This window comes from Ranitomeya imitator, chromosome 2 (assembly GCF_032444005.1).
Source record: "Ranitomeya imitator isolate aRanImi1 chromosome 2, aRanImi1.pri, whole genome shotgun sequence".
Taxonomy (NCBI): Eukaryota; Metazoa; Chordata; class Amphibia; order Anura; family Dendrobatidae; genus Ranitomeya; species Ranitomeya imitator.
Window position 1 is genome coordinate 9,860,945 of NC_091283.1, and position 16,115 is coordinate 9,877,059.

Below are 16,115 nucleotides of genomic sequence, written 5' to 3' on the forward strand. Positions count from 1 at the left end.
TGATGAGCGTCCCCAGGATCCCACCGATACTCTGCTTCTTAGAAAATTATTGTGTTTTTACTGAAATTAGAGAGCTCACCAGGGTGCAAGAGAAAGGCACCTATAAAGCTGCACCAACAATTTCATACTGTAATCTTCCTGCTGCACTCCTACTGCTGCAAGTGTGCTCTGCTGCACTACTACTGCTGCAAGTGAGCTCTACTGCACTACTACTGCTACAAGTGAGCTCTGCTGCACTACTACTGCTGCAAGTGAGCTCTGCTGCACTACTACTGCTGCAAGTGAGCTCTGCTGCACTACTACTGCTGCAAGTGAGCTCTGCTGCACTACTACTGCTGCAAGTGAGCTCTGCTGCACTACTACTGCTGCAAGTGAGCTCTGCTGCACTACTACTGCTGCAAGTGAGCTCTGCTGCACTACTACTGCTGCAAGTGAGCTCTGCTGCACTACTACTGCTGCAAGTGAGCTCTGCTGCACTACTACTGCTGCAAGTGAGCTCTGCTGCACTACTACTGCTACAAGTGAGCTCTGCTGCACTACTACTGCTGCAAGTGAGCTCTGCTGCACTACTACTGCTGCAAGTGAGCTCTGCTGCACTACTACTGCTACAAGTGAGCTCTGCTGCACTACTACTCCTACAAGTGAGTCCTGCTGCACTACTACTGCTACAAGTGAGCTCTGCTGCACTACTACTGCTGCAAGTGAGCTCTGCTGCACTGCTACTGCTACATGTGAGCTCTGCTCCACTACTACTGCTACAAGTGAGCTCTGCTCCACTACTACTGATACAAGTGAGCTCTGCTGCACTACTACTGCTACAAGTGAGCTCTGCTCCACTGCTACTGCTACAAGTGAGCTCTGCTGCACTACTACTGCTACATGTGAGCTCTGCTGCACTACTACTGCTACATGTGAGCTCTGCTCCACTACTACTGCTACAAGTGAGATCTGCTGCACTACTACTGCTACATGTGAGCTCTGCTCCACTACTACTGCTACAAGTGAGCTCTGCTCCACTACTACTGCTACAAGTGAGCTCTGCTGCACTACTACTGCTACAAGTGAGCTCTGCTCCACTACTACTGCTACATGTGAGCTCTGCTCCACTACTACTGCTACAAGTGAGCTCTGCTCCACTACTACTGCTACAAGTGAGCTCTGCTGCACTACTACTACTACAAGTGAGCTCTGCTCCACTACTACTGCTACAAGTGAGCTCTGCTCCACTACTACTGCTACAAGTGAGCTCTGCTGCACTACTACTGCTACAAGTGAGCTCTGCTGCACTGCTACTGCTGCAAGTGAGCTCTGTTGCACTACTACTGCTACAAGTGAGCTCTGCTGCACTGCTACTGCTACAAGTGAGCTCTGCTGCACTACTACTGCTACAAGTGAGCTCTGCTGCACTGCTACAAGTGAGCTCTGCTACACTACTACTGCTACAAGTGAGCTCTGCTGCACTACTACTGCTACAAGTGAGCTCTGCTGCACTACTACTGCTACAAGTGAGCTCTGCTGCACTGCTAATGCTACAAGTGAGCTCTGCTGCACTGCTACTGCTACAAGTGAGCTCTGCTGCACTACTACTCCTACAAGTGAGCCCTGCTGCACTGCTACAAGAGAGCTCTGCTGCACTGCTACTGCTACAAGTGAGCTCTGCTGCACTGCTAAAAGAGAGCTCTGCTGCACTGCTACTGCTGCAAGTGAGCTCTGTTGCACTACTACTGCTACAAGTGAGCTCTGCTGCACTACTACTGCTACAAGTGAGCAGTGCTGCACTACTACTGCTACAAGTGAGCTCTGCTCCACTACTACTGCTACATGTGAGCTCTGCTGCACTACTACTGCTACAAGTGAGCAGTGCTGCACTACTACTGCTACAAGTGAGCTCTGCTCCACTACTACTGCTACAAGTGAGCTCTGCTGCACTGCTACTGCTGCAAGTGAGCTCTGCTGCACTGCTACTGCTGCAAGTGAGCTCTGCTGCACTGCTACTGCTGCAAGTGAGCTCTGCTGCACTGCTACTGCTACAAGTGAGCTCTGCTGCACTACTACTGCTACAAGTGAACTCTGCTCCACTACTACTGCTACATGTGAGCTCTGCTGCACTACTACTCCTACAAGAGAGCTCTGCTGCACTGCTACTGCTACAAGTGAGCTCTGCTGCACTGCTACTGCTACAAGTGAGCTCTGCTGCACTACTACTCCTACAAGTGAGCCCTGCTGCACTGCTACAAGAGAGCTCTGCTGCACTGCTACTGCTACAAGAGAGCTCTGCTGCACTGCTACTGCTACAAGTGAGCTCTGCTGCACTGCTACTGCTACAAGTGAGCTTTGCTGCACTGCTACAAGTGAGCTCTGCTGCACTACTACTCCTTCAAGTGAGCCCTGCTGCACTGCTACAAGAGAGCTCTGCTGCACTGCTACTGCTACAAGTGAGCTCTGCTGCACTGCTACAAATGAGCTCTGCTGCACTACTACTGCTACAAGTGAGCTCTGCACTGCTACTGCTACAAGTGAGCTCTGCTGCACTACTACTCCTACAAGTGAGCCCTGCTGCACTGCTACAAGAGAGCTCTGCTGCACTGCTACTGCTACAAGTGAGCTCTGCTGCACTGCTACAATTGAGCTCTGCTGCACTACTACTGCTACAAGTGAGCTCTGCTGCATTACTACTGCTACAAGTGAGCTCTGCTGCACTGCTAATGCTACAAGTGAGCTCTGCTGCACTACTACTGCTACAAGTGAGCTCTGCTGCACTGCTACTGCTACAAGAGAGCTCTGCTGCACTGCTACTGCTGCAAGTGAGCTCTGCTGCACTGCTACTGCTACAAGTGAGCTCTGCTGCACTACTACTGCTACAAGTGAGCAGTGCTGCACTACTACTGCTACAAGTGAGCTCTGCTCCACTACTACTGCTACATGTGAGCTCTGCTGCACTACTACTGCTACAAGTGAGCAGTGCTGCACTACTACTGCTACAAGTGAGCTCTGCTCCACTACTACTGCTACAAGTGAGCTCTGCTGCACTGCTACTGCTGCAAGTGAGCTCTGCTGCACTGCTACTGCTGCAAGTGAGCTCTGCTGCACTGCTACTGCTGCAAGTGAGCTCTGCTGCACTGCTACTGCTACAAGTGAACTCTGCTCCACTACTACTGCTACATGTGAGCTCTGCTGCACTACTACTCCTACAAGAGAGCTCTGCTGCACTGCTACTGCTACAAGTGAGCTCTGCTGCACTGCTACTGCTACAAGTGAGCTCTGCTGCACTACTACTCCTACAAGTGAGCCCTGCTGCACTGCTACAAGAGAGCTCTGCTGCACTGCTACTGCTACAAGAGAGCTCTGCTGCACTGCTACTGCTACAAGTGAGCTCTGCTGCACTGCTACTGCTACAAGTGAGCTTTGCTGCACTGCTACTGCTACAAGTGAGCTCTGCTGCACTACTACTCCTTCAAGTGAGCCCTGCTGCACTGCTACAAGTGAGCTCTGCTGCACTGCTACAAATGAGCTCTGCTGCACTGCTACTGCTACAAGTGAGCTCTGCACTGCTACTGCTACAAGTGAGCTCTGCTGCACTACTACTCCTACAAGTGAGCCCTGCTGCACTGCTACAAGAGAGCTCTGCTGCACTGCTACTGCTACAAGTGAGCTCTGCTGCACTGCTACAATTGAGCTCTGCTGCACTGCTACTGCTGCAAGTGAGCTCTGCTGCACTGCTACTGCTACAAGTGAGCTCTGCTGCACTACTACTGCTACAAATGAGCTCTGCTGCACTACTACTGCTACAAGTGAGCTCTGCTGCATTACTACTGCTACAAGTGAGCTCTGCTGCACTGCTACTGCTACAAGAGAGCTCTGCTGCACTACTACTCCTACAAGTGAGCTCTGCTGCACTACTACTCCTACAAGTGAGTCCTGCTGCACTGCTACAAGAGAGCTCTGCTGCACTGCTACTGCTACATGTGAGCTCTGCTGCACTACTACTGCTACAAGTGAGCTCTGCTGCACTACTACTCCTACAAGTGAGTCCTGCTGCACTGCTACAAGAGAGCTCTGCTGCACTGCTACTGCTACAAGTGAGCTCTGCTGCACTGCTACTGCTACAAGTGAGCTCTGCTGCACTACTACTCCTACAAGTGAGCCCTGCTGCACTGCTACAAGAGAGCTCTGCTGCACTGCTACTGCTACAAGAGAGCTCTGCTGCACTGCTACAAATGAGCTCTGCTGCACTACTACTGCTACAAGTGAGCTCTGCTGCATTACTACTGCTACAAGTGAGCTCTGTTGCACTGCTAATGCTACAAGTGAGCTCTGCTGCACTACTACTGCTACAAGTGAGCTCTGCTGCACTACTACTCCTTCAAGTGAGCCCTGCTGCACTGCTACAAGAGAGCTCTGCTGCACTGCTACTGCTGCAAGTGAGCTCTGCTGCACTGCTACTGCTACAAGTGAGCTCTGCTGCACTACTACTCCTACAAGTGAGCCCTGCTGCACTGCTACAAGAGAGCTCTGCTGCACTGCTACTGCTACAAGTGAGCTCTTCTGCACTGCTACTGCTACAAGTGAGCCCTGCTGCACTGCTACAAGAGAGCTCTGCTGCACTGCTACTGCAACAAGTGAGCTCTTCTGCACTGCTACTGCTACAAGTGAGCTCTGCTGCACTACTACTCCTACAAGTGAGCCCTGCTGCACTGCTACAAGAGAGCTCTGCTGCACTGCTACTGCTACAAGTGAGCTCTGCTGCACTGCTACAAATGAGCTCTGCTGCACTGCTACTGCTACAAGTGAGCTCTGCTGCACTACTTCTCCTACAAGTGAGCCCTGCTGCACTGCTACGAGAGCTCTGCTGCACTGCTACTTTTACAAGTGAGCTCTGCTGCACTACTACTCCTACAGGTGAGCCCTGCTGCACTGCTACATGTGAGCTCTGCTGCTCTACTACTGCTACATGTGAGCTCTGCTGCTCTACTACTGCTACATGTGAGCTCTGCTGCTCTACTACTGCTACATGTGACCTCTGCTACACTGCTACTGCTACAAGTGAGCTCTGCTGCACTGCTACTGCTACATGTGAGCTCTGCTCCACTACTACTGCTGCAAGTGAGCTCTGCTGCACTACTACTGCTGCAAGTGAGCTCTGCTGCACTACTACTGCTGCAAGTGAGCTCTGCTGCACTACTGCTGCAAGTGAGCTCTGCTGCACTACTACTGCTAGAAGTGAGCTCTGCTGCACTGCTACTGCTACAAGTGAGCTCTGCTGCACTACTACTCCTACAAGTGAGCTCTGCTGCACTGCTACTCCTACAAGTGAGCTCTGCTGCACTACTACTCCTACAAGTGAGCCCTGCTGCACTGCTACAAGAGAGCTCTGCTGCACTGCTACAAGTGAGCTCTGCTGCACTGCTACAAATGAGCTCTGCTGCACTACTACTGCTACAAATGAGCTCTGCTGCACTACTACTGCTACATGTGAGCTCTGCTGCACTGCTACTGCTACAAGTGAGCTCTGCTGCACTACTACTCCTACAAGTGAGCCCTGCTGCACTGCTACAAGAGAGCTCTGCTGCACTGCTACTGCTACAAGTGAGCTCTGCTGCACTACTACTGTTACAAGTGAGCTCTGCTGCACTACTACTGTTACAAGTGAGCTCTGCTGCACTACTACTGTTACAAGTGAGCTCTGCTGCACTACTACTGCTACAAGTGAGCTCTGCTGCACTGCTACAAGAAAGCTCTGCTGCACTGCTACTGCTACAAGTGAGCTCTGCTGCACTGCTACAAATGAGCTCTGCTGCACTACTACTGCTACAAGTGAGCTCTGCTGCACTGCTACTGCTACAAGTGAGCTCTGCTGCACTACTACTCCTACAAGTGAGCCCTGCTGCACTGCTACAAGAGAGCTCTGCTGCACTGCTACTGCCACAAGTCAGCTCTGCTGCATTGCTACAAATGAGCTCTGCTGCACTACTACTGCTACAAGTGAGCTCTGCTGCACTGCTACTCCTACAAGTGAGCTCTGCTGCACTACTACTCCTACAAGTGAGCCCTGCTGCACTGCTACAAGAGAGCTCTGCTGCACTGCTACAAGTGAGCTCTGCTGCACTGCTACAAATGAGCTCTGCTGCACTACTACTGCTACAAATGAGCTCTGCTGCACTACTACTGCTACATGTGAGCTCTGCTGCACTGCTACTGCTACAAGTGAGCTCTGCTGCACTACTACTGCTACAAGTGAGCTCTGCTGCACTACTACTGCTACAAGTGAGCTCTGCTGCACTGCTACTGCTACAAGTGAGCTCTGCTGCACTGCTACTGCTACAAGTGAGCTCTGCTGCACTACTACTGCTACAAGTGAGCTCTGCTGCACTACTACTGCTACAAGTGAGCTCTGCTCCACTACTACTGCTACAAGTGAGCTCTGCTGCACTGCTACTGCTACAAGTGAGCTCTGCTCCACTACTACTGCTACATGTGACCTCTGCTCCACTACTACTGCTACAAGTGAGCTCTGCTCCACTACTACTGCTACATGTGAGCTCTGCTCCACTACTACTGCTACAAGTGAGCTCTGCTCCACTACTACTGCTACAAGTGAGCTCTGCTCCACTACTACTGCTACATGTGAGCACTGCTCCACTACTACTGCTACAAGTGAGCTCTGCTCCACTACTACTGCTACAAGTGAGCTCTGCTCCACTACTACTGCTACATGTGAGCTCTGCTGCACTGCTACTACTACAAATGAGCTCTGCTGTACTTCTACATATGAGCTCTACTACATGTGACCGCTACTGCATTGCTACTGCTACATGTGAGCTCTGCTACACTACAACTGCTGTGCGTGAGCTCTGCTGTATTACTAGTTCTACTTGTGAGTTCTGCTACATATTGACACATCATTGTTCTGCAGAAAACTTGTTTTTCTGGCAAATTCAGTGATTGCTCTTGCAGCTGAACCTGCTGCGGTTGCACAATGGTGATCAGCCATCCTGCCTGCTCTGCTCTCACCACTTGTTGTCTTCTATACAGCTTCTACTTCAAAGAGATGTGGCAGGAATCAGTGGGTAGAAGGGTGGATGTAGCAGGTTACTGGTATTGTGCTACAATGTTGCAGTGTGTTTAACCCTTTTGTTATTTTGCATTTGGAGAAAACGTTGTTAAATAGACTGTAATAGTGAGTGCTCTTCAGTGTGTATGTCTCTATCCACAAATAAGAAATCCTCCACATGGAGACATCAAAGCAACATGATACTCAAAGGTTTGATTCCAAAACAGGACGCCGACTGTGTGAGACGTTACAAGGACCCATGGCAGGACCTCTAGTAAGACCCCCACCTGCTGCGTTCCACTTATATGGCTGGTACATGCAGTGGACTAACTTGAAACTCATGGGCCCCCATGTGAAAGCGCCAACGGGGCCCCCAAATATTTTAAATCTTTAACAGCAATAGTCTTTTTCTGTAGACCAAAGAGACTTTTAGGGCCCCCTAGGCTCCAGGGCCCGGGTGCGATTGCAACCCCTGCACCTGTTGTAGTTACGCCCCTGGGTACACGTCTCTCATAGACACAATGGTAACTCTGTCAGCAAAGAGCTCCCTCTAGTGGCGGCAGCGGACATTATCATTTGACAACAGCTTCAAGAAGGGATTTTGACAGGTTCATCCAACTGCTTCCTCCTCTTCATACTAAACAATTTTTCATTATTCATTTCTTTTATTTCTGATCTTTTTTTCACTGCAGATTCCTGAAAATGAGAATCCACCTGATGCCCAAGTAGCAGAAGAAGGTAAAACTAGCGGAGGCAAGTTCAGCAAGAAATGGCGAGCCGTTATATCTCGAACAATGAACAGAAAGTCAGGAAAAATTATGATGAAGGCGATGGCTGATGAAATGGTGAGAATCAGACGAGTGAATGAACTCATTTGTACTTTCTTGTATTCAATCATTTTAATAGAGAGTAGCCTCATATCCGTGGTCATATGACCATCAAAATCAAAGGCTATTATGAGACCATCCTGGACCAGCACCCTCTCACTCAGTTTCTTACCCCAAGAATCATTATCTTCAGAATTGTACTGTGGATAATGGGGTGACCGTGATCTCCATTCACATGCATCAACTCCATAATTGTTTAATATATCTTTATCAGGACAGAGTTCATTTTTTTTTCTTATATAAAGATCCAAATCCTCAGCAAAAAGTTATATGATAGGAGTCTGTATACGCACAGCCACCACTAGGGGGAGCTCCCTGTATAGAGAGATACATGATAATAACCTGTCTGCAGCCACCACTAGGGGGAGCTCCCTGTATACAGAGATACATGATGAGATCCTGTCTGCAGCCACCACTAGGGGGAGCTCCCTGTATAGAGAGATACATGATAATAACCTGTCTGCAGCCACCACTAGGGGGAGCTCCCTGTATACAGAGATACATGATAAGATCCTGTCTGCAGCCTCCACTAGGGGGAGCTCCCTGTATACAGAGATACATGATAAATTCCTGTCTGCAGCCACCACTAGGGGGAGCTCTCTGTATACAGAGATACATGATAAGATCCTGTCTGCAGCCACCACTAGGGGGAGCTCCCTGTATACAGAGATACATGATGAGATCCTGTCTGCAGCCACCACTAGGGGGAGCTCCCTGTATAGAGAGATACATGATAATAACCTGTCTGCAGCCACCACTAGGGGGAGCTCCCTGTATACAGAGATACATGATGAGATCCTGTCTGCAGCCACCACTAGGGGAGCTCCCTGTATAGAGAGATACATGATAATAACAACCTGTCTGCAGTCACCACTAGGGGGAGCTCCCTGTATACAGAGATACATGATAAGATTCTGTCTGCAGCCACCACTAGGGGGAGCTCTCTGTATACAGAGATACATGATGAGATCCTGTCTGCAGCCACCACTAGGGGGAGCTCTCTGTATACAGAGATACATGATAAGATTCTGTCTGCAGCCACCACTAGGGGGAGCTCCCTGTATGCAGAGATACATGATAAGATCCTGTCTGCAGCCACCACTAGGGGGAGCTCCCTGTATACAGAGATACATGATGAGATCCTGTCTGCAGCCACCACTAGGGGAGCTCCCTGTATAGAGAGATACATGATAATAACAACCTGTCTGCAGTCACCACTAGGGGGAGCTCCCTGTATACAGAGATACATGATAAGATTCTGTCTGCAGCCACCACTAGGGGGAGCTCTCTGTATACAGAGATACATGATGAGATCCTGTCTGCAGCCACCACTAGGGGGAGCTCTCTGTATACAGAGATACATGATAAGATTCTGTCTGCAGCCACCACTAGGGGGAGCTCCCTGTATGCAGAGATACATGATAAGATCCTGTCTGCAGTCACCACTAGGGGGAGCTCCCTGTATACATAGATACATGGTAAGATCCTGTCTGCAGACACCACTAGGGGGAGCTCCCTGTATACAGAGATACATGATAAGATCCTGTCTGCAGTCACCACTAGGGGGAGCTCCCTGTATACAGAGATACATGGTAAGATCCTGTCTGCAGTCACCACTAGGGGGAGCTCCCTGTATACAGAGATACATGATAAGATCCTGTCTGCAGCCACCACTAGGGGGAGCTCCCTGTATAGAGAGATACATGATAATAACCTGTCTGCAGTCACCACTAGGGGGAGCTCTCTGTATACAGAGATACATGATGAGATCCTGTCTGCAGCCACCACTAGGGGGAGCTCCCTGTATAGAGAGATACATGATGATAACCTGTCTGCAGTCACCACTAGGGGGAGCTCCCTGTATACAGAGATACATGATAAGATTCTGTCTGCAGCCACCACTAGGGGGAGCTCTCTGTATACAGAGATACATGATAAGATCCTGTCTGCAGCCACCACTAGAGGGAGCTCCCTGTATACAGAGATACATGATAAGATCCTGTCTGCAGTCACCACTAGGGGGAGCTCCCTGTATACAGAGATACATGATAAGATCCTGTCTGCAGTCACCACTAGGGGGAGCTCCCTGTATACAGAGATACATGGTAAGATCCTGTCTGCAGCCACCACTAGGGGGAGCTCCCTGTATACAGAGATACATGATAAGATCCTGTCTGCAGTCACCACTAGGGGGAGCTCCCTGTATACAGAGATACATGATAATATCCTGTCTGTAGTCACCACTAGGGGGAGCTCCCTGTATACAGAGATACATGATAAGATCCTGTCTGCAGCCACCACTAGGGGGAGCTCCCTGTATAGAGAGATACATGATAATAACCTGTCTGCAGTCACCACTAGGGGGAGCTCTCTGTATACAGAGATACATGATGAGATCCTGTCTGCAGCCACCACTAGGGGGAGCTCCCTGTATAGAGAGATACATGATGATAACCTGTCTGCAGTCACCACTAGGGGGAGCTCCCTGTATACAGAGATACATGATAAGATTCTGTCTGCAGCCACCACTAGGGGGAGCTCTCTGTATACAGAGATACATGATAAGATCCTGTCTGCAGCCACCACTAGAGGGAGCTCCCTGTATACAGAGATACATGATAAGATCCTGTCTGCAGTCACCACTAGGGGGAGCTCCCTGTATACAGAGATACATGATAAGATCCTGTCTGCAGTCACCACTAGGGGGAGCTCCCTGTATACAGAGATACATGGTAAGATCCTGTCTGCAGCCACCACTAGGGGGAGCTCCCTGTATACAGAGATACATGATAAGATCCTGTCTGCAGTCACCACTAGGGGGAGCTCCCTGTATACAGATACATGATAAGATCCTGTCTGTAGTCACCACTAGGGGGAGCTCCCTGTATACAGAGATACATGATAAGATCCTGTCTGTAGTCACCACTAGGGGGAGCTCCCTGTATACAGAGATACATGGTAAGATCCTGTCTGCAGCCACCACTAGGGGGAGCTCCCTGTATACAGAGATACATGATAAGATCCTGTCTGCAGCCACCACTAGGTGGAGCTCCCTGTATACAGAGATACATGATAAGATCCTGTCTGCAGCCACCACTAGGTGGAGCTCCCTGTATATAGAGATACATGATAAGATCCTGTCTGTAGTCACCACTAGGGGGAGCTCCCTGTATACAGAGATACATGGTAAGATCCTGTCTGCAGCCACCACTAGGGGGAGCTCCCTGTATACAGAGATACATGATAAGGTCCTGTCTGCAGCCACCACTAGGGGGAGCTCCATGTATACAGAGATACATGATAAGATCCTGTCTGCAGCCACCACTAGGTGGAGCTCCCTGTATATAGAGATACATGATAAGATCCTGTCTGCAGCCACCACTAGGGGGAGCTCCCTGTATACAGAGATACATGATAAGATCCTGTCTGCAGTCACCACTAGGGGGAGCTCCCTGTATACAGAGATACATGATAAGATCCTGTCTGCAGCCACCACTAGGTGGAGCTCCCTGTATAGAGAAAAATTAAACATAAATATTTGTGCTTTCCATTTATCCTTCATTTCTTGTATTTTGTATGTGAATAGTGCACATTTTTATGCATTTTAGATATTTCATTTTTAATAATGGTCTGTTGTAGGGAGAACATGGAGAGCAAGGGTCTATGTCACCAGTTTCCCCCGATGGGAGCATGGATGGAAACTTTCCAAGAAAATTCTCAGATCCTGAGGACAACAGTCACACAGCAGTCAGCAGACAAACTTCTAGTGGTGAGTTCAGTACATTTTCTACATCAAACTTTCATTCATCCTCACATTACATATAAAATTCCAATCATCCTTCAGGATACAGTTCAGATTTCACATTTTTTTGTGTAAAGGCGACTTTTCACCAAATTCTTCATATTGAACTGGACACATGATGTGTCAGTGGAATACAGTGGAATAATTTATAGATTGTAACACATTTTCCCTCATTCCTGTGCAGTCTTTGCTTGAAGTTCTACGACCTCTGCACAGTCCAGCAGTGGATGTGACGTGTCCCGTTCAGGCGCAGGGCTGCCATGGCTTCACCAGTTCTGTATCCTCTGCACAGTCCAGCAGTGGATGTGACGTGTCCCGGTCAGGCGCAGGGCTGCCATGGCTTCACCAGTTCTGTATCCTCTGCACAGTCCAGCAGTGGATGTGACGTGTCCCGGTCAGGCGCAGGGCTGCCATGGCTTCACCAGTTCTGTATCCTCTGCACAGTCCAGCAGTGGATGTGACGTGTCCCGGTCAGGCGCAGGGCTGCCATGGCTTCACCAGTTCTGTATCCTCTGCACAGTCCAGCAGTGGATGTGACGTGTCCCGGTCAGGCGCAGGGCTGCCATGGCTTCACCAGTTCTGTATCCTCTGCACAGTCCAGCAGTGGATGTGATGTGTCCCGGTCAGGCGCAGGGCTGCCATGGCTTCACCAGTTCTGTATCCTCTGCACAGTCCAGCAGTGGATGTGACGTGTTCCGATCAGGCGCAGGGCTGCCATAGCTTCACCAGTTCTGTATCCTCTGCACAGTCCAGCAGTGGATGTGACGTGTCCCGATCAGGCGCAGGGCTGCCATAGCTTCACCAGTTCTGTATCCTCTGCACAGTTCAGCAGTGGATGTGACGTGTCCCGATCAGGCGCAGGGCTGCCATGGCTTCACCAGTTCTGTATCCTCTGCACAGTCCAGCAGTGGATGTGACGTGTTCCGGTCAGGCGCAGGGCTGCCATGGCTTCACCAGTTCTGTATCCTCTGCCCATTCCAGCAGTGGTTGTGACGTGTTCCGGTCAGGCGCAGGGCTGCCATGGCTTCACCAGTTCTGTATCCTCTGCCCATTCCAGCAGTGGTTGTGACGTGTCCTGATCAGGCGCAGGGCTGCCATGGTTTCACCAATTCTGGATTTGGAGAAGTAGTAGAGGTGTATATACAGAACTAGATGGTGGCCCAATTCTAATACATCGGGTATTCTAGCGTATGTATGTATATAGCAGCCACATAGTAGATAGCACAGGCCATGTAGTATATAGGAGCCATGTAGTATATGGCAGACATGCAGTGTATAACACAGCCACGTAATGTATAACACAGCCCATGTAATATATAACACAGCCACGTAGTATATAACACAGCCCATGCAGTATATAACACAGCTCACATAGTATATAACACAGCTGACGTAGTATATAGCAGCCACGCAGTATATAACACAGCCCATGTAATATATAACACAGCCCACGTAATATATAGCACAGCCCATGCAGTATATTACTCAGGCCACATAGTATATAACACAGCCCATGCAGTATTTAACACTGCCCATGTAATATATAACACAGCCCACGCAGTATATAACACAGCAAGGAAAAATAGTGAAAAACCAGCTCACCTATTAGGCATTTGTTGTGGGGAAGCCCGGATGCCGTGCAGTCATCACGTGGAACGATAAGGCAAACAGGAAAAGAAACCCAGCTTCCAAAAATATCAAAATTTATTGAGGATAAAATCCAAAGTCCAATGACATGGTTCACAGGAGAATGAGTAGCAGCAGGCTACGCGTTTCGAACAATGAGTTCTATTTCAAAGCTGCTCACTATGCATCACAGTATGGTTAAATAGCAGCTGTGACAAATCACAGTGAGTAAACCTATCACACCTATCAAACTTATGATAGGTTGTATAACACAGCCCACGCAGTACATAACACTGCCCACGCAGAATATAGCACTGCCCACGTAATATATAACACAGCCCACGTAATATATAGAACAGCCCACGCTGTATATAACACAGACCACATAGTATATAACACAGCTCACGCAGTATATAACACTGCTATCGTAGTATATAACAGTGCCCACGTAATATATAACACAGCCCACATAATATATAGCACAGCCCACGCAGTATATAACACAGCCCACGTAGTATATAGCAGTGTGGACAACATATCCCTGTTAAAAAAAAATAAAATAAAAAATAGTTATATACTCACCCGCCGTTGTCCAGCGAAGCTGTGCCGACGCGCGCGCTGATGCCGCCAGCTTCCGTTCCCAGAGATGCATTGCGAAATTACCCAGATGACTTAGCAAGACCGCTAAGTCTTCTGGGTAATTTTGCAATGCATCTCTGGGAACGGAAGCTGGCGGAAGCCGCGCGCGCATCGGCGGACGAGGGAAGGTGAGAATAGCAGGTTTTTTGTTTTTTTATTATTTTTAACATTAGATCTTTTTACTATTGACGCTGCATAGGCATCATCAATAGTAAAAACTTGGTCACACAGGGTTAACAGCGGCGGTAACGGAGTGAGTTACACCGCGGCATAACGCGGTCTGTTAACGCTGCCATTAACCCTGTGTGAGCGCTGACTGGAGGGGAGTATGGAGCGGGCGCCGGGCACTGACTGGACGGGAGTAGGGAGGGACTAATTCTCGGCCAGACTGTGCCCGTCCCTGATTGGTTGCGGCAGCCAGGACAGGCAGCTGGCGAGACCAATCAGCGACGCAGGATTTCCGGGACAGACAGGCAGAAGTGCCCCTTAGACAATTATATAGTAGATGATCCCTGGATCGGGGTCTCAGATCACTTCTGAAGTCCAAGCGAACACAAAATATCTGGTAGAAAATTAAAGCCAAGGAACCCAATATCTGTGCCCCAAAACACAAGGCGTATGCCGGCCAAGAGTCGATTGCTCTTGTATCTCTGCATGGTGCCGTGTTATAACGAGACGCTATTAACCCTTCCTTCCCTGTGTTTTTCTCCAGGCAGCGAGCTGTGCAGCCCTTTATCGCTCAGTTATAGAGACAGCATCAATATGGAGAACCTCGCTCCACCCTATACGGGTCCATTTTGTGGAAAAGCAAAAGTCCATACAGACTTCACACCAAGTCCTTATGAGAAGGATTCTCTGAAGCTCAGAGTAAGAACGCTCAATAGAGAGAATGTGCCGTAAGAATTAATGTGGGTGTTATCAAGGAACGTCATGAAGGAAACAAGGCTCCTAATAACTGAACGGCGTCTATTACTGCAGGAGACAGATAGGCAGGATGCACACATCACTACATCGGGATGTGGAGCGTGTTGTGTTCTCAGCAGCTGTGCCCCGCGTCCCTCGTCTCTGGACGCCACAGACCCGATAGTTCCCTGTAGGGAGGATCCTTATTCAGTGCGGCGATACACTAAATCCCACTCCTGCTGCACCGTCGGGGTCATAGGGGGTAAATGACCCCATATTGGGAGAGGTTATGAATGTAAAATAAGTTAATGAGCCGCATCACCTGCGTATTGGGTACGGGGATTCCATGTCAGTCCCTTATAATTGGCACAAAGCCCAATTCCTCATTTGCATAATTAAGTCACTTTTCTATTTTTTATGTTGATTTAGTTATTGATAGTTTTTTTTTTGTGCCAAATTCTACGAGGCCATGCACCGAGTTCATGAATTTTGAGCAGAATAAAAAAAAAGTTTGCGACATTTATGCAAAACTTTCAGATATATATCAGATCACACAAGGAGGGGGAAGGGAAGAGGATGGGGAGGACGGGGGGAAGATTTGGGTCAAAAATGTTGTGACTTTTTAAGAAGTCCAAATTGATGAATCCACTGAAAACATCTGGAAACCCCAAAGCTCATGCACAATAAAATGCAGTAAATAGTAATAACGGTCCTAGGAGCGCTGGGAATGAGACCAAAACAAGGATTTTAGTGTTGGACCACAACGCGTTTCAACGGTTAAACCGTCTTCATCGGGTGGAAGTTTATTAAAGGAGAACAGGAAGGGGTATTTAAACAAATAGCAACCAATAAAATTCACAGTCAGCAGGTCACATGATAAGAACAAGTCACATGATAAAATAGTAAGGTCACATGGTAAAAACACAATAGGAACAAAACTATGTATATATAAAAAAAGATTAAATAAAGCCCCTAGACCTGATTAAAATATAAAACATGGTAAAATGCAAAAAATAAGACAACATATAATAAAATTACACTATAAAAACACTATAAAATGATTAAAAACAGAGAGATCACTTGTTAACCCTTTCAATGGTAAGATTTAACCCTTCAGGCGCCAGAGTCCCCATCTTAAAAATCCAGAAACTTTCCCTATTAATCAAGCTCCCATACCGATCAGATATAAATCTATAATCGTCAGTTT

General features: G+C 48.5%; 1 protein-coding gene across 1 annotated transcript in view; it reads left to right on the forward strand.

The window, feature by feature from the left end:
- SASH3 (SAM and SH3 domain containing 3) overlaps positions 1-16,115 on the forward strand; it is a 44,098-nt gene that overhangs the window by 16,050 nt on the left and 11,933 nt on the right. The window contains exons 3-5 of the mRNA XM_069746092.1: positions 7,744-7,896; positions 11,578-11,707; positions 14,718-14,872. Coding sequence (XP_069602193.1) covers positions 7,744-7,896; positions 11,578-11,707; positions 14,718-14,872 — 438 coding nt within the window. The remainder of the gene's footprint in view (positions 1-7,743; positions 7,897-11,577; positions 11,708-14,717; positions 14,873-16,115) is intronic.